This window comes from Cyprinus carpio, chromosome B2 (assembly GCF_018340385.1).
Source record: "Cyprinus carpio isolate SPL01 chromosome B2, ASM1834038v1, whole genome shotgun sequence".
NCBI classification, from domain to species: Eukaryota; Metazoa; Chordata; class Actinopteri; order Cypriniformes; family Cyprinidae; genus Cyprinus; species Cyprinus carpio.
This window is the reverse complement of record NC_056598.1, coordinates 20,376,003-20,395,483: the sequence shown is the minus strand read 5'-3', so window position 1 is coordinate 20,395,483 and position 19,481 is coordinate 20,376,003. Positions and strand designations below refer to the sequence as shown.

The window sequence follows — 19,481 nt, the reverse complement described above, 5'->3', positions numbered from 1 at the left end:
GGTTTTTCACACCACCACTGGGGGGTGCTGTGTACATTAAAACATTTAACAGATGATACCTAACTATATCAGAAATTAATTCACATGTGCCAGGAACAACAGGAGACTGTCCCTTTGCCTTTGTAATTTGGTGAAACTGTCCTTAAAAGTCATGAAAATTAATATTTTTTCCCCTCACAAAATGCACTTAATCCATAATGTATATGAAGAGTTCATTTGCAAGAACAGATAACTCCATTTTTAACAATTTTCAAAAATCATGTTTTATTTTTATTTTTTCCATTGTGCATTCCAATTAATCTCAATCAAACTGCAGTTGGGTTATTTTGACTAAGTAAAAAATAACAACAACAACAACAACAAAAATACAACTAACTAACACAATAAAACACAATAAAAACATGATTTTTGAAAAATAAAAATAAAAATCTTACTTGTGTCACACTGCAAATATAATGCCAGAGGCAAAAACTGCACTTTTTTAAATATAAAATATTCTAATTCCACTAAATAGCCTCTATTTTTATTAGCTTTGAATGATTCTTACAGTAACAAAATGAACAATCACAGTCACACTTGCTGATAGAATGAATTAGTGTAGGAAGAGACTTAATTAACATAAGCATAATTATTTTTAATATATTATACACTGACTGAAGGCACAATTTTATCATCTCAGCATTTAATAAGACAAGATAGAGTTGCAAATAAACCTCACCAATTACAGCTGCACAATTTACTGTTTACAAAGACAGTTTGTAAAGCTTCTTAACATGAAGATATGTGTTGTTCTGATTCTGTTTAAAGAGATGAGATTGTCAAATGTGAATATGTGTGTAAACAAAGAGAATATGATTTTTATGTTGTGCAAAAATATTTTAGTGTTTCTACTTGAAAATTTAATGTTTAGTGTAATTCAGTGTGTTACTGTGTTTGTTTGTTTGTTTGTTTGTTTGTTTGTTTGTTTGTTTATGTTTGTTTATGTTAATGGCAAAAAATTGTTTCTACGCCATTTTTTTCAGTGTACTGATTATATTCAAAATCTTTTGGTCAGACAGGGTAAATGGTTTTACTCAGACCTCTCTTCTGGATTGTAAAAATCATCAAAATAGCCCTCAGCAGCTCTGAGCATCTGAACCACAGCATTTAGAAGCAGTATGTCAGTTTGAGGGTCTATTTCCAGTTCTTGATAGTAGTTTTTCACTGGGACCACAGCAGACAGAGAAACTCCAAGCTGAGAGCTAATCTCTTGCATCTGTCACAAAATAATTCACCAAGACAATATGTAAAACAAACAGAACATTACAGAATACTTACTACAAACTTGTATACATTAATTCATACCATTTGGTTGATATAGTGGCTCTGGTAGACATTTTTCAGGTCTTCTGCCACTAAGGGGCAGGCCTCATCCACCTTAGTCAGCAGAACCAGCTGAGGAACACCTGAAGTACAAAACAACACCTTATATGCTATCACATCCCAGAGACCACTATCCTATGGCCGCTGTACCCCTAATGATTAAAGATTCATGCTAGTTGTACACTTAAACCCCACAAGATGTGCTCTTGAGCATGGGATTTAAAGGGACAGTCCACCACAAAATCCTGTAATTATTTACTTACTCTTAAGTCGTTCCAAACCTGTATTAATTTCTTTCAACTGCCGAACACAAAATAAGATATTTTAATGTTAAGCACCAAATTGATTATACTATTGACTTCCATTGTATTTTTGTCCATATAATGGAAATAAAAGAAAACGGTTTAGTATCCAGCGTTCTTCAAAACAAAATATCATTTTATTTTTTCCACACAACACAACAAAATAAAATAAAATAGAAACAAAACAACGTGTTGTAAATTATAAAACAGGACAGAGTTTTCATTTTTGGGTGAACTATCTCTTTTAACTCAGGTTGGTGGAGAGGTTGCCCCATATATACAGTAAGTGTACTGTAGATTGAATTTCCATCATTTACATGATATACAGTAATACCCTCATGTCACTTGAAATTAATAAAAATCTATTCAAAATTGTTACACACCTAGCTGGTTGGCTTTCTTTCGAAAAACCACAAACTTCTCAATCGTTTTGTCAGAGAGGAGCTTGACTTTGCTGATGTCAATCACATACACCACACAGTGAATCTTGTCCTTCAAGCCAGGAGATTTATGGAAATGAGGGGAGTCAGGCTGTATAGGCATCATTGGGTTAAACTGAGAAAAATGATCATATAGAATATATTTAAAACAACGCAATGCAACAGAAAATAATGAATAAAAACATTGATAATGGATCTTCCAGACCTAATTATTTAGTTAACACTGTACCTAAAGTTCTCACCTGATACTTGTCTTGAATGTGACCCTTCAAAATTGTGGCAAAATCATCTACATCCAGACCAGTGTTCACACCATCCTCCAGACCCATTGTGTCACACAAAATGAAGGGAATATGGGTAACATTGTTGCTTGGCTTTATGTAGTAGGTACGAAACTACATGGCACAAATATTTACCAATTATTTTCAAAACACACTTACATAATTATAAACTTTGTATAACTAGTCTATAACTATAATACCATAACTAGTATTTATGACAAAATATTTCGCTCTGTGAAACAGAGGTTTAATTAATCATGTGTACCTGAGTAGTCAAACTGGTGCCAGCAGTGCCAGTGTTAGCCTGCATGCTCACATAACCCTTGAATGCAGAGTTGATGGAGTTGAAGAAACTCGATTTTCCAGCTCCTACAGGACCTACCAGTAGAAACCGAGCCTGTTTGACTGAGCTAACAGAAGGCTTCCAGCCAGAGATGGTGCTCAATAGAGCCTGCCTCCTCCTAAAACATTATTATTATCATTGTTAAATTCCTTATGCACTCATAGGAACTCAGTAAGTCAGAAACATTTCTTAAAATTAGTTAATAACTTAGCTAAATAACTTAATTATTTTATAGAAGACATTGCATTTGGTTTGCTTTACTCAGAATTCCACTGCACATTTCTCCATGGTTTCTCCATGAGTCCTTCACAATCTGGTGAGAATCCAAACCAGAGCACAAGTTATTCACACAACCATTTCTGAAAGTGCATTACTCTCTCAGCAATTACCTGAAAAGTAGCACAAAATAAAACAAACCTTCCACTCTATACACCTCACATTCTGTCAGCTGTAAGTCATTCCCATGCATCTTCTGTGGATCAAATTGATATGTTCCTGGATTACTGGAGACAGTGGCTGAGTTATTGTAAAGAAACACTAAAGAGTTGAAGTTTGGACCATTGTCGGTGAAAGAATACTGGGGATTTGCAGTGACCACACGCAGAGGATCTTCCTTCATTTCTTTGTCATTAAAGCTGAAGAGAAAAGCTTTGCTATCCACAACATTTTGTCCGGTCTGTGCATAACTTTTGCTAGTGAAAGCTCCAAAAACATATCCAGACTTATTGTAAGCTACTATAACCGTTGGCCCCTGAGTATTACATTTTTGGTGAAATGTAGTGGCATTGAATCCATGCACACTGGCTTTAAACAGCAGGCTGAGGTTGGCATGGTTTAATAATGAGCAGAGCTTCTTCCTCTGCCATTTATTCAAGCTGGATGTCACTGTGCTCATAATGATCTGAAAAACATTCAGTCATTAAATTTTTAAAGCATGCTGTAATAATGATTGAAAGTAAAGGTAATTTTAAAAAGTTTGAATATTTACTGCCTCCACTCAAATACACATGAAAGGAATCAAGTAATTTAAATCATCACATTCTATTATGTAAAAGAAATTGAATGATTTGAAGGTCAAATGTAATGATCTTGCAAAAAACATTATGAAATCAGCTCACCTTGGAACAAGACTTCAATTTGTCTGCTTTCTTTCACACAGTACCTAGAAAAAGCATACAGTACTTTCTTTTTTACAGAAACACAACTTACATTGTGCAACACAAAAATGAAGTGTCACCTGAAGTGTGTAGTGGCAAGAACAGGTTCTGCCAGGTACAGAAAAACTTAGGCACCTTTTATTTGCTCATTTATTTGACAGATTATTTCTGTCAGTTAACTAACTAAAGTGTTGTTTAAAGAAGGCAATGAATTAACATAAATACTAATAAAACCCCATAAATATCACTATTAAAGCAGATACTTGAATATGAAGACTGTAGCTTTAAGAGGAGGGGTTTGCTGAAGACATGCTCTGCTAGACAATGAATGAATGTTACTTCAGTAAAAGTTTGTACTGGAGATGAACTAAAACAACATCCTGAAAATGATGCTTTTTGTTTTGGCTTTGTTCTGTTGTCTTGCATGTAAGTATCCAATTTCAACCCTCTTTTTTCTGCTCATTTGTATGTCTTTGTTGTCAGAATGCATTTAACCGTTAATAATCTCATCTGCAGGTGTGAGTTTTGGGAATGTCATCTCACCAGTCCAAACTGAGGTTTTTGGGACAGAGGGGGACATTATAACTCTGTCCTAGCTAGCCCTCAGTGATTAGTCTGCAGTGGTATCGCCAATATCCAAACTCAGCTCCTGAATACCTTTTAGTCATAATGCATGCTACAGGGAAAGATTCTCAAAAATCTAAAATTGTAGATCAAGATCCTCGATTCACTGGAAAACTGAATGAAAAGAAAACCCATGTGGATCTGGAGATCTCCTCTGTTAAAGTGACAGACTCTGCAATGTACTACTGTGCCCTGACGCCCACAGTGACAGGAAAACACTACACACCATACAAAAACCTGACTGACTTGAAATGAGATGTTGCCTAAAACAAATGAATATGTCAGTTATAGATTCTGATGTTACATTCAAATTCATATTTAACTACAAATGTTCTGGCTGGTTAGTATTTCTGTACCTTTACAGTATGTACATGCACCGGTTTATTGAATTCTAATTATTAGATAAGACCATTTACATGAACATTAATGGCATTTCAAACTATATTCCCAGATGTGCCATCATGTTTAAAAAAATATAGCAATAAATAAAGTAAAAATTTATAATCAATCATATTTTGCAGATTAACAAATGTTTTATTCTGGTTAGACGTGTGGATCTTGTCAATGGGGAATACATTTTATACCACCACTGGAGGGTGCTGTGTACATTAAAACATTTCAATCATCTCAGCTTTTAATAAGGAAAGACAGAAAAGGTGATCTAAATAGATCACACCCACACTGCAACTTGCACAACGAGATACTACAATCATACATTCATTCCATAAATCAAGTTAGCAAACCTTCCAAACATGGAGAGATGCTTTTTACTAATTCTCATAACAACACCAGGTATAAAATATTTAATCTGAGCAGACTCAAATACATACAGTAGTATATTGATATGTTTTGTCCATGCAAACAAGTTTTAATGTTACTTTATTACAGTATTAGAAATGTGATGAATTTTTAAATAAGCCAGCTGACCTGTTCTCTTCTCTTGCAGGTGTTTTGTCTGACAGCATTCAACCGAAAGACAAGGAAACTCAAATTTACAGAAAAGAAGAAGAGCGTGTAATGCTGAGCTGCTCGTATGATACAGGAGGCAGTTATGTCTATCTCTACTGGTACAGACAGTTTCCTAATAGAGAACCAGAATTTTTACTGTGGAAAGGTGCTCGATCAGGGAGCAGTTATGAATATATACCAAACACACGTTTTCAGTCGACTACATCTCAGTCATCCACTGAACTCACTATTAAGAGTGTAACTCTGTCAGATTCAGCTCTCTATTACTGTGCTCTAAGAGTAGCAGCCCGATGATACAAAATGCCTGAGGGGCTTTACAAAAACTCAGATGTAGTTTTTGCCTTTAAAAAATGAATCAAATAAAAATTAAACCACAATCATATCTTGTGTAAAACCACAACACTTCTTTCACAAACACAATATTGTAACACCTGCTTGAGGAAAAGGAAATGTGTGTTTAGGGGGAAATGATACAGTAAGATGATAATTCATTGTTTTTGTCATGCCTTAATAAATCTTCCTTCAAAAGAACCTCTGATAATATAGTCTTCCATGGAACAACTTTCAGTCAGCAATATTGTACACTGACTAAAAGTAAGGGACCAATTTATAGAACAACAAAAGTTTTCATGCATCTTTAATACCTTCTAAAGACAACAATCTACAGGCTGTTAGTGGTACTACAGTAAAACTCCTGACCTGCACGTTCATTTCTGTCATATTCTTTATTCAAATGCTATTTCATCTATTATAGACTGCAGATTTGAGGAGAGGAGTCCATTTGAGACCTCCTTCTGTACTTGACAAGGAATGAATGAATAGTTGAACAACAGTTTGTTCTGAATACAACATTGTGCAGAATGATGCTCTGCTTGCAAGTTTTTCTTTTTTGTTGTGTATGTATTTCAGATTGAATATAATTAATTATTGTTATTTTTTAACTAACAACTAAAGTGTAATGATGTTTCAATACATTTTACATTACTTTGCATGAATTTGATTCTTGCAGGTGGCACTTTTGCAAATGTCATTACTCCAGTCCAAAATGAGATGTTCCATATCAGACAATTGAAAGACAACTGGATTTGCAAGCCAAAACATTGAGAAGTTTCTTACATATCATAAGTTGCAAAATTGTGACAATAGTCACAAAAGTACATCAGTTCTGTGAACCAAATAGTTGTGCTTGCATAGATTTGCATTGGAAGTGTAAGTGCAACTGTTTTCCCGACAAAAAAATGAGGGGGAGAATTATCCTTACAGTCCTTTAAGAGTCTCTTATGGAGTGTCATACGCTTTAAATCTTGATCAGCTACAACAGTTCTTAACGTGTGAGTTCAAGCTGACTCCACTCTATACTGCTGCTCATTCAATCTTTTTCAGTACTATTTCAAATACAGTTTTCAGGGGAGGAGTTTGTTTGAGACATGTTTTGTGTGACAAGGGAAGAACAGAAAGTTTAGTTGAACATCAGTTTATGCTGAGCAAAAACACCACCATCATCAACATGTTGCTCTGTTTAACTGCTTTGATTTGTTCACTTATATGTAAGTATTCCATTTATTTGTCTTTTCTATTATTTTGTCTAGTTGAGATTAATAAGTTTATGTTAGTTCATTTTAATGTACATTACATTTCCATGAATTATGACTCTTGATTTTAAAGGTGGCAGTTTTGCGAATGTCATCACTCCAGTCCAGACTGAGGTTTATAAGAAAGAGGGAGAAAATGTTACTCTGACCTGTAACTACTCCTCAGCATCCACACTGCAGTGGTATCTCCAGTATCCCGGATCAGCTCCTGAATTTCTTTTGATAATATTACCTTCTACAGGAAAAGTTTCACAAAAGTCAGAAATTGTGGAGCGAGATCCTCGATTCTCTGGGAAAGTGAATGAAGAGAAAACCCATGTGGCTCTGGAGATCTCCTCTGCTAAAGTGACAGACTCTGGAACTTACTACTGTGCCATGGTGCCCACAGTGACAGGAAACACAAGAACTCTGTACAAAAACCCTCATACTGTAGTTGAATGTTGTTTGTAGTTGTATGTAGTTTAATGAATCTTCATAAAATATTTGAAAAAAAAATCTTCTACATGTTTGAAATACATATTTTTCAATCAGTCAGTATTGACAAAATAGAATCATAAGAACACTATTCAAATGCATAACTCATCAAGTTCTTAAGATTTTAGAAATAGTTACATAAAGTACCCTGACAAGATGTATGGCTTTCATGTACAGAAGTAAAGTTCTATAAAATTATGTTCAGCTGAAGTACAATACTTTCATGATATTACATCGCCACCTGCTGGAAGTCTTAGGAACAGAAAACGTTGATCTTTTTGTTATTTTTAAGACCTACAAGTTTCAGTGCAGACGTTGTGTGACAAGCAGTCAAGAGAATTTGTACTTCCTGTTTTCGCATCCACCCCGTGATATTTAAAGATCAACCTCTCAAGAAACTCCTCACATAAAGACTTTTCTGATGCAATCATGGAAAGAGTCCAAATTCTAAGTCAACAGTTGGAAAAATATCTACTGCTGTTCTTTCTTACAGCATCAGGTACAATCCACAATTATGATACATTTGTATGATTATTCAGATCTTTAAATATATACACATCTTAATAGTGAAATTGTATTTTATTAAAAACATTTTCTTTCAGGTGTAATCTGTCAAGACTGGATTCGACCAAGTGACGAGAGGACCAGTGTTACCAGTACAGAAGGAGATTCTGTAACACTGGAGTGTTCATATGACACAAGCAGCAGCTATGTTATCCTTTATTGGTACAGAGAGTTTTCTAACACACAGCCTCAATATATACTGCTTAAAGGTGGACGATCAGAGACATATCAGAACATACCAGACCCCCAACGATTTACATCAACTACATCCCAGAAATCCACCTCACTGACCATTAAGAGTGTAACTCTGTCAGATTCGGCTTTCTATTACTGTGCTCTAAGAGTAACAGCCCAGTGATACAAAGTGCCTGACAGGCTTTACAAAAACTTACTAAGAAAACTCGCTTTGAACAGTGAGTTATCAAATGAATAACAAACCACATTTGTGTCTTTATAAACCACATAGTCAAATTGCAAGATTTGGTAACACCTGCAGCAAATAATTATACAGCTTCATGTAGCTGCAGTAAGTGAGAGCTGATGTAAATCGGATAATTTTAGTGATTAAATAATTAATAAGCTTTATATATTATCAACACAGCTCTTTAGCATGGATTATTAACAGGACATTAATTTACATTTTAGACACAACTCAAATAGTTCCAATCGAAGCCACAAAAGAATCACTGCATCTCCCAGAAACACACAATTAGGGGTGTTTGTGTTTTTGAACGAATGATTGTCAAAAAAAAACACTCATTAAAAAACATTTGCTTGTTTCATTCATGAATAAATCCGAGCTATTGAATGAATGAATCTAAAGATTTAATAAAGACACGTTTCATACCTCATAATCCTAATCAGTTGAGTGAATCATTTAATGACTCACTCAAAGAAAGTCCAGTCACTTGTCGCCACTTATTGGTTCTTTGTTTAGATAATAGCACTGCATCAATAATGCATTGTGATGTGGTACTTCATGATAGATGATACAATCAGACACTAACAGTAATGCTCTTCAAATTTATATGGAGCTAATAGAACAATCAAAGGATTCACTGTGCAAAAAGTTCTGGGTATAATTACAAATTGAAGATGACCACATCACTTCTCATCTGTCTCACATTTCTGGCATTTCACACTTCTCTCTTTCTGTGCACATACTGCACCGAAGACAAAAACTGTCATCAGTAAAGAGGGGGAATCTGCGACTCTCACATGCTTGTATAAATCAAGCAGCTCTCGTGTTTTGCTCTTCTGGGGTAGGCTGATGCCAAGACAGACACCAGAGTTTTTATTGCTCAAGGGTGCACGATCAGAGACATGCTTTCAAAGCATAAGTCCTCGATATGATTCCGCAACTTCAAAAACATCCACTTTTCTGATCATTAACAATCTAAAACTGGAGGACAAAGCTTCCTACTAATGTACGCTAGAAGAACACTATAACAAAATGTATTTATTAGGCTGTACAAAAACTCGTGTTCAAAACTGTGGTCTTTCAAACCGCAAAATATTTCCTTCCCTACAGTAAATAATATTCTGAGCAGCAGAAGATGTGGTTAAACCTTGCAAATGAGGAATACAAAGCAATATGCGATTGGCTGTCTACATTACTTCAAAAAAATTCCATACTGAGGAAAGAGGTGGAGCTTCCAGAGGAGATTCAGTTTGTTACTTGTCATGTTATGTTGCTCTGCTAGTCTCAGTATGTTGCTCTGCATAGTTATTTGGATGTTAACTCTGCCAGGTTGGTATTTTTTTTCCATATTACTGAAAATCTGTTATTTTATTTTCATCTCATTATATACTTTATCTCTTGTTTTTCATTTTTAAGATGTAACTCGTGCAGAAACCATTACCCCTGAACACACAGAAGTGCTTGTAAATGAGACTGAGAATATAACACTCTCCTGTAGTTATTCCTCGGCATACAGTCTCCTTTGGTATCGACAGGATCATACATCAGCTCCACAGTTCCTCATGCTCATCCTACAAAACTCTGGAAAAGTAATACAGTCTTCAGATGAGCGCCTGTCAGGAAAACTGAACGTGGACAAAAATCGTGTGGATTTGGAAATCCCCTTTTCCACAGTTAAAGAATCTGCAGTGTATTTCTGTGCTCTGCAGACCACGGTGACAGGAAATCAAACGTTACTGTACAAAAACCTAACAGCTTGAGATCACATGGGTTTATCATGCTCAATATTCACTCAGTTAGGGGGAGGAGCTTCAAGCAGCTGTAAAGATCTCAAGTGCCATCATAGATGCAAGTGCCATTTCAGCATGATTCTGCTCGCCACAATTATCCTGCTCTGTGCTGTTGGGAGTGAGTATAACTTAATATTACATAAAAGTCAAGTATATTTTTAATTTTATAATTGGGTTTGTCTTAATAGTATAACATATATTTAATATTTGAATATAATTACACTGTAAACTTTACACAAAACAAAAGTTGTTATTGTTCAGAGTCTATATCTAATTATGTTTATCATAATTTTCAGGTGGAAGGTTTGAGAGTCCTATTACGTCAGACCAAACTGAGGTCTTTGATGAGGAGGGTGCCAATATAACTTTATCATGTAGCTACTCAGCTGCAATTAGTTTGCACTGGTATCGCAAATATCCCAAATCAGCTCCTGAATATCTTTTATTAATTCTGCAATCCTCCGGACGGGTCCAGAGCGCAGAGAAACTGGATTCTCGGTTTTCAGTGAGACTGAATGAAGAGAAAAACCGTGTGGAGCTAATCATCTCCTCTGTCAATGTGACAGATTCTGCTCTGTACTACTGTGCTGTGGAGCCCACAGTGACAGGAAACCTTTACACACTGTACAAAAACGTGCATATACACAGTAGAAAATACATAGACCAATAACAAACAATTTCTTTCCACTGCCCTTTTATTTTATTTTTTTAGGTTTTCGGTTATTTGAGGACATTGCAAAAAATAATTTATGATGATATAGTCCTCCTTCAACAGCCCTAATAATGTACATTAGAAAAATGTCTTTATGAAAAAAAAGTACAATATCATGGTCTATCTTTTGACTTTACTAGGATTAATCTGCCATCTAGTGGTCCTTTAGGCTCAGTACACTGGCTGAATTGTGAAATACATGTCTTTTGTGGCTTTATGATATCATATCAAGCAGTGAAAATTATCTACTCAAGTTATCTACTCAAAAGTAGTGATTTTGTTTTAATAGACAGGAAACATAAGCATATGAGTTTATTTCCATTTACCACTTTGGTTAAAGGCCACCAAATATTATTTATACAATAATAGTAATAATATAGTTGTGATATGCACAAAAAAGCAGAAGGATTATTTTGATGTATATTTCAGACATGAGCAAATGAATACATTCCTATCAAATTCCTGTTAAAGGTAAACCATTCATTGAAGACCAACACTATATGACCAAGTTGATCAAAGAACTGAATAACTAAATAAAATGCCAGTAGATTATGTCACAAGGTATAACCTGTACACAGCCCTCTGAGGATCGTTTCAGTTCAGTGAGAATCTGAGCAGTAGTGAAGACAATAACATGAGCAGAGACTCAATACAGACAGACAGTTGAAAAAAATTCAGAAAGTTTGACAGCGATACAGCATTTCAACACACGTTTCTCCTGCATTTGAGTCTGTGGAGCTCAACTCCGCAGTTCAGTGTCAGCAGATGCTCAGCTGATGTTGAGTGACTCTCCACAGACAGCTGGAGGAAAAATGCACTTCAGAACAAGAGGCTTCTCCTTCAGCAGCCACCATGGAGAACAGCCCAACAGGTTAGGAATAACATTAGAATCTAATGGAAATAGTAATAAAATATTAATGATATCTAAACATTACTTTAGAAAACATTACTTGCCAAAAGTACAAGATCACCACAACAAATATTAAGAAATCATATTAAAATGTTGTATATACATAAAAAATGCTTGCCAAAAGTACAAGACCTATAATAAACATATTAAATAATATTATAAAGTTTGTATTTATGCTAAAGTTATATTTTTCATATTCATTTTTCATATTCATTCTGTCCAAATGTGAAATGAGATGCCCCCTGAAATGAGGTCACAACCAATTAATTTTTTTATTTTTTTTTTGCATCATATTAGTTGAGGATTAACTTTTAAGTTTGATTTTTTATTATGAAAGATTATAAAATAACAACAGAGATGATGAGGCTAAAGTGTCCAGCTTCACCAGTTGTAGCACCTAACTTCACCCTATGATTTTCTTCTTCATGATGTTTTGTCTCTATATTTGACTTATGGTTTCTGGTTGTAATATTTTTTAGATCTCTCTATTTCTTTTTTTCTCTTTAAGAAAAAGAAAGGCATCTGATCATTGTTCCTGCTGTTAAGCATGCTGTGCTCTCCTGTGGCAGGGGCAACAAAGTGACCCCAGATCTACTTGTTGCTGAGCCAATGACACAAGAAGATCAAGTAGATTCCCAAGCAGGTCCATTGTGAGTTAATGACTGATCCACTTCCGTCCCATCAGTAACACCTGTACCAAGCCTAACTAGTATGGAACCAGTAGAGTATCATTAGAATTATCTTGTATTCTCACACAAAAAGCAAGAACCTTACTTCTAGACCAAAAAATCATTACAGTGAAACAGAAACTAAATTCTAAAAATATTTTTTTGATTAAAAAGGCAAGTCACTACTAGTATACTGTAAATGGATTTACAGTAGTGAAGAAATACAGGAGTGACCATATATTTCCCCATAATCCTTTGCTGTTTACAGTAAAATACTGGTTACAGTGAATATTGTCACTGTGAAAATAATTTCTTGATTTCTGTCATGAATATGTTTTAATCTTCTTTCCAAGCTTTCTTTTTGGTCCTGGCGCTGATATCTTTTCAGGTTCAGGAGATGATCATGAACATAAGAATGATGCTGCATTTTTACATTATACCAGCAGGGAGCACCCAGAGTTTTGACCTACAATGAAAGGATACACAACTCCGACAGTTCAGAGGTTATAAAGACAGTCAGAACATGTATCAGTTCTCTGTTCTCTGTAATTAGTTTCAGTTCTCTGTAGCAAATTGCTTTTGATCCATCATGAAAAATTGGTTGAGGGATATGCTTTTTGTTGTGTTCTTTCTAGGTACGGCACTTTCTATTTATTTATTTCTGTTGTTTGAGAATGTGATGTGAGAGGCTGTATATATTATTAATAATATTTTGTGCTTTCCACAGAATGCAGAGGACAACACACTGTACGTCAGTCATCAAGCTCTTCTTTAGCTTACACAGGAGAGACTGCGACTCTGAACTGTGAATATAATACGACAGACACATTGCCTGCTCTGCTGTGGTACAGGCAAACAAAGAATTTATCTCCAGAATATATCTTAGTAAGACATAATTTTGGAAATGGAAGTAATTCCAAAGACTTCCCCAACAAAAGATTTCAGTCCCAGTTGGATTCTGCTGCAAGAAGAATTTCACTGACTATCCAGAACCTTCATCTGTCTGATTCTTCGATGTACTTCTGTGCTTTGAGGCCCACTGTGAAAACAGGATACTAAGTGTTCAAACAAAAACCTGAACTTCATAGCCCACGTAATAGTTTGTTGCCATTCTCACTGTTTGTATGTGATAAAACACAATTTAATGCTGATAAATAAAACAACAACAGCATGAATTTAAAAGGGACTTAATAGCTACTTATAGCTAAAACATTTGTATATAATTTCTATAAAACATATGTGTATACATATCATAAAGCGCCAAACAGGAAAGCATTATATAAAATCAGACTATATAAATGTAAATTGTGAATATATAAAAGAAAATTTTCAGATTTTCTTTTATAAATCTGAATATAAATGCAAATCGTAGTCTGAATATATAGAAGTAAATATTTCTAAATCACAACATATGTAAATCAGAATATAAAGACAAAAATCTTGATATATAAATGCTAAAGTGAATATATAAATATAAATTGCAATATGCAGACTGATTTACTTCCAAATATTCAGACTTAAAATTATATATTCTGATTTACATTTATAAATTTAGAATTATAAAAATATATTCCGATTTACTTCTATATATTTACATTTATATATTCAGATTTTATATAATTAGTTCCTGTTCAGCCCTTCATAATATATACTATAAAACATATACATACATATATATATATATATATATATATATATATATATATATATATATATATATAAAAGAGTTAGCATTATATTACAAAAGAATATGAAACCATTTATACATAGCATAAAATAACATTAAATGCAGAATATTATATATATTACATAATTATACATGTTGGTGTACCAACATAATATCTTAAGATTAAATAAATAAAAATAAAATATAGTAATAAAACTAAAATATTTGTTATATAATATTAACACATCGGATTAACATCGTTACACAAATTTTCCCTAAGAGAATTTTTAATTAAACTAAAAATAAATAAATAAATAAAATTAAAACTCCTGTCCTTTGTCTTACCAATATGAAATAAACCTAACCTAAAAGAACAAATATAAAACCTGAAATCTGTCACATAAAATTTTGATGTTTTGTTTTGCTGTATACACAGCACTTTAAACTATAAAATGTTCTCAAGCTGGTAAACATACAGTACATACAGTGGCTTTTTAAGTCAGCGAGCTATATTGATTTACTTACATTCAGTTTAGACTATTGGAGATCACAAGAACATCAGTTTATGCATTTGTATCAGCCCCTCGAAGTATACAGCATCTGGTGACACCTGCCAGAGACATCACTGCACTGTGATTGGGTGTTAAAAAACACTAGCTTCATTTGTCTGTATGTAGGCTGTTATGGTAGTTCTGCAAAGCTCAGGAGGAATTCATCATTCTAAACAATGGCTTTCTGTTTGCTACTAGTTTTAATGGCATTCATTGGTAAGATTTCAGTTCTATAGATACATTTCCTTTCTTTGCAGATTAACAGTGCATATTTGATGCAAACTTTAGTTGCTTTATAAAGTTACTGTGCTCAACTGAATCAAAATTTTACTGACTCAAGCTGAATAATGACAATTGTCTTCTGTAGAGTTGCTTACAGTTGAAACTGAAGTAATTTGATAATTGATTAATTTTAGAACACTGTTATTTTTCCTGTTAATTTCTGATAGGCTGCTTTAAAACTATCTGTATTGTATCCGAGCTATACAAATAAATGTGGTTTGATTTGACTCTCTTTAAAATGCTAATTCAACATTCTTCTCAGGTGCGAGTATACAAGACAGCATTGCCCCAACATCTCCTGTAGTCTATGGAAATGTCAATGAAAAAGTGACGATCTCTTGTAAATACGACTACACTGTGTCAATGAATAATCTACAGTGGTATCGACATTATCTCGACTCTATGCCGGAATTTCTTGTTCTAATCATGGAGTCGGGACAAAATCAAACGGCTACACCTCCTCATCCTCGGCTGACAGCTTCAGTTAATAAAGATAACAAAATGGTGAATCTGGAAATCTTTCCTGCAGATGTGAAGGACTCTGCTGCGTATTACTGTGCACTGCAGCCCACAGTGGCAGGAAACGCATGAACACCATACAAAAACCTACTCAGAGCTCAACAGAGAACAAATGGTTAAGATCAACCTATGAGACCAGAGTGTGCACAATTGCCACAAGGTGGCAGCACTTTTTTATGACGCTTAACATCATAAGCATGTGTACAAAGTTGACATGTGACAAGTATTAGGATGTGACTTTAAAAGATTGTGAACAGTATACACAGCCGATCAGTAAATTCAGGATGAAGAGATCAGTAGTACTAATTCTAATACTAATAGCTTCATCAGGTATTTAATGTAAAATTTATATGGATTTCTAGAAATATTAATGTATAATTTCAAAACTTACATTTATATTTATCTTTTTTTACATACCACTTTTTACTTCCTTTCCAGTTGCTTTTGGTGATCGCATTGAACCAAATCAAGTTGTTATTATTCAAGATGAAACCAACCGGGTGACATTGAGTTGCTCATATGAAACAAGCAGTGAAGACATTGATCTTTATTGGTACAGACAGTATCCTAACAGTGAGCCACAGTATATACTGTGGAAAGGTGCACGATCAAGAGATGGTGAGAGTGATATACCCGATCCTCATTTTGAATCTTCAACAACCAGAACATCTACTGAACTGATTATTAAAGCAGCCACTCTGAAAGATTCAGCTCTCTATTACTGCGCTCTTTGGAAAGACCCAGTGATACAAAGTTTCTGAGAAGCTTTACAAAAACACACCTACTTTGAACTCAAAAACATCAAAGTTTAGTCAAACCAAAATGTATTATCTGCCATAACTATTAATGTATGTGGGAACACCTGCAGCTGATACAGTAGGCAAAACCAAGAGATTAATAGATTCAAAAAAGCAGTTGTACTGTGAATACAAATGTGTTGAAATCCAGAACATGTACATACAGAATGATATTGCTCTAGATTATTGACCTAAATCTTAAATATCCATGTAAAAATCCATGTCATTTCTCAGAAAGATACAACAAATTCAAACCATTAGACAAATTGTTAAAACCACAATTAAACAAGTAAGAAACAAGTTCAAAGATTTATAGTTTGTAACTAAGTTTAATCACTAGTGTCTAGATGTACTGTATTCTGTTTTGGTGTTGAATTTGGGTCTGATTTTGCTGTATAATAAAATAAAATATCCAGCTTGAATTTATTATGTTAACATGTTTGTTCTGCAAATCATTTAGAGGCTTTTTTTTTTAAACTGGACCCACAACTCTAGACCTAAAACGTGTGTTTGGGGTCAGTAGGAGGGGCTTTAGTGTTTTGACACCATCTAGGCCATCCTGAGGATGTGGTTTTGAAATAGATTAGCTACAAGCAGAGCTGTCAGTCAGAACATCGGCCTGAACAATGTTGCTCTGTTTACTTAGCTTTCTATCTACATTTGGTGGTGAGTAGCTCAATTTCTGTTTGATTTTATTACTTTTAATTTTAACCACAAACATTTCAGATTTTTCTTCATTAGAACATTACAAAACAATGCTCCTGAGGTCAGGTTCACCAAGGTCAACCAAAATACAACATTGTAATAAACCTACATTAACAAATACTAATTTTCCTTTTTCAGCTGGCTGCTGTGGAGATGTCATTACTCCTGTCCGACCTGAGGTGCATGGGAAGAGTGGGGATCAAATATCACTGTCTTGCAACTACTCCACAGCCCTTTCTTTGCATTGGTATCGTCAATATCCAAGATCAAGTCCAGATTTCCTTCTTCTGATACTACAAAACAGCGGGGAGTCTGAAACCATTAAGCCTGGAATGTCCGTGAAATTAAATGAAAAGAAAACCTCTGTGGATCTGGAGATCTCCTCTGCGAAAGTAACAGACTCGGCAGTTTACTACTGTGCGTTGAAGCCCACAGTGTGAGGAAACCCGGCAGCGCCGTACAAAAACCTAAATCTGTCTTAACAAAGCACATTTAAGTACTGAAAAATATACTAATACCATAGAAACACTGCATCACTGCACTGCATATGTTTCACATCTATTCTGAATCACACAGTAATTATACTGTTCAGGAAATTGTTATTATTATTATTTTAAAATCTATTCATTATTTAGTGATTATCACCAATCAAAGTGAATTAATTGCCATTATTTTATTAGATTAAAAAGAAGTAAAGAGTCATTACAGAAGACTGATTATTATAAAGAGAGAGCAAAATGATATTCTTAAAACTAATGTTTAACTGTTTATTTCTCTCTATGTGAAAAGGGTAAGTAAATGTTAAAGGGTAAATAAATTTGACAAAAAAACACATACAAAAAAACAGATAACAAAAAAACCAAATCTCTTTAAAAACAATTTAAATTAGTAGTGGCTAATTTGTATGCATTCATGATAAATTCGTATGAATCTTATTTCTCAGTCTTATTTGCATCAGTGATTTTTAAATGTAGGGGTGGGTCAAGATAAAAAAAATCAAAATAATTCACAAAAAATCCCCACCTTGTAATCATATGTATGCATAAAAAATCCCCACCTTGTAAAATTGCTAGGTTTTTCTGTGAGCTCAGGTTGGAGATTTTATTCATAATCCATCAATTTCAGACAGACCAGCAAACATTTTAAAATGTTTGATACATGCAAATAATATCTATATCCTTACTGCAGAATTAAGTCACCAATTACTTCATTTTCAGGCCATACATGTAGTTCTTTAGAACTAGTCTGAATAGGTGAAGACACATTTTGCAAGTGCATTTATTTATTTATTTTTTAACATTGTTCTTCCCTAATTCTTGTTTGTTTACACAAAATATATTGCAATATATTGCATGTCTCTTAAATATATATGCTACAGTTTGAATATTTTCAGTGCTTAGTCACTAAAAGTTTTACTCTTATGCCATGTCATGTCAAAGCCATACTGACCATAGTGTCTGTGCATCAACTCATGTCATATATAAGAACCGCAACAGTAAAATCATGAGTGTCAATGTTTTTTTGTTTTTTTTCTCACAGTGGGTACAGCAATGTGTCAAGAGGTGGAGCTCTAAGATTAGTTTGGCTTACAGTAGTTTGACTTGGCTTATTTTCTAATATGGAATCACACTGTCACTCTGTCAGAGCATCAGCCAACATGTGCCTTCCTGTCTTTCTCATTTTGGTTCTTCATACAGGTGAGTTTTGATTCATTTCTCAAAATTAATGACTTCAATTAATGAAGAGATTGTGATACCTTTTATTTTACGGTCTGGTTTAATGTCTTTTTCTTGTTTATTTCATTTATTTATTTTTGTTTCTCATAGGTAACATCCTGACAAACATGATTACGTCGCATGACTCACAAAAACAAGTTTTAGAAGGTAAAAATGTAACACTGACATGTAACTACAGTGGATCACCTGATAATCTCCACTGGTACCATCAATATCCCAGATCTACACCAAAGTTCCTCCTCTACATCTATGAAAGTGGGCTGCTGAGTGACAACATACCACAGCGCTTAACACCAAGAATTAATAAAAACACAAAACAAGTAGATCTGGAGATCTCTTCTGCTGCAGTGACAGACTCTGCTGTGTACTACTGTGCTCTGAGGCCCACAGTCACAGGAAACAAAGCTACGCTGTACAAAAACTTGAAGCAGAGAGAAATGCATTTAACAAATGGAGCACTGAGAATATGCACTAAGATATATGTTTCTCAGCTTGTTTTATACATCACAATTTTATTTATATACACACTAACCACTGTGGTGTATCAGCTCAGATGATTTTGTGTGTGTGTGTGTGTGTGTGTGTGTGTGTGTGTGTGTGTTCTGCTAATTTCATT

At 34.3% G+C, this 19,481-nt stretch overlaps 1 protein-coding gene and 4 gene segments (V, D, J or C); 4 read left to right on the top strand and 1 right to left on the bottom strand.

The window, feature by feature from the left end:
• Positions 1-430: 430 nt before the first annotated feature.
• On the bottom strand, positions 431-3,975 carry LOC109078026 (interferon-induced protein 44-like). 2 transcript variants are annotated; one of them, XM_042718573.1, is made up of 8 exons: positions 3,847-3,975; positions 3,146-3,629; positions 2,990-3,041; positions 2,651-2,846; positions 2,347-2,499; positions 2,048-2,219; positions 1,345-1,445; positions 431-1,255 (listed from the first exon to the last, which is right to left on the bottom strand). In XM_042718573.1, exons 2-8 carry the CDS (start codon positions 3,621-3,623, stop codon positions 1,070-1,072), a joined length of 1,338 nt encoding a protein of 445 aa, XP_042574507.1. In that variant the 5' UTR covers positions 3,624-3,629; positions 3,847-3,975; the 3' UTR covers positions 431-1,069. The 2 variants fall into 2 exon arrangements, with proteins under 2 accessions (XP_042574507.1, XP_042574508.1); XM_042718574.1 differs by lacking the exon at positions 3,847-3,975 and having other exon boundaries at positions 3,146-3,363; positions 3,491-3,630.
• Positions 3,976-6,749: 2,774 nt separating this feature from the next.
• LOC122136364 lies at positions 6,750-7,786 on the top strand. The segment is given in 2 exon segments: positions 6,750-7,025; positions 7,144-7,786. Coding segments are annotated over 2 exon segments (447 nt in total).
• Positions 7,787-7,861: 75 nt separating this feature from the next.
• LOC122136363 lies at positions 7,862-8,919 on the top strand. The segment is given in 2 exon segments: positions 7,862-8,043; positions 8,147-8,919. Coding segments are annotated over 2 exon segments (390 nt in total).
• A 1,252-nt stretch (positions 8,920-10,171) lies between these two features.
• On the top strand, positions 10,172-10,989 carry LOC122136300. The segment is given in 2 exon segments: positions 10,172-10,437; positions 10,616-10,989. Coding segments are annotated over 2 exon segments (516 nt in total).
• A 3,671-nt stretch (positions 10,990-14,660) lies between these two features.
• On the top strand, positions 14,661-15,916 carry LOC122136227. The segment is given in 2 exon segments: positions 14,661-15,042; positions 15,371-15,916. Coding segments are annotated over 2 exon segments (369 nt in total).
• The last annotated feature ends 3,565 nt before the right edge of the window (positions 15,917-19,481 follow it).

Excerpts from the sequence above, each read along its gene's own strand:
- LOC109078026 (XM_042718573.1), bottom strand. The coding sequence starts at position 3,623 with ATGAGCACAGTGACATCCAGCTTGAATAAATGGCAGAGGAAGAAGCTC. Across the intron at positions 2,500-2,650 it reads GCACCAGTTTGACTACTCAG|TTTCGTACCTACTACATAAA; the intron begins GTACACATGATT and ends TGTGCCATGTAG. Across the intron at positions 2,220-2,346 it reads ACATTCAAGACAAGTATCAG|TTTAACCCAATGATGCCTAT; the intron begins GTGAGAACTTTA and ends CATTTTTCTCAG.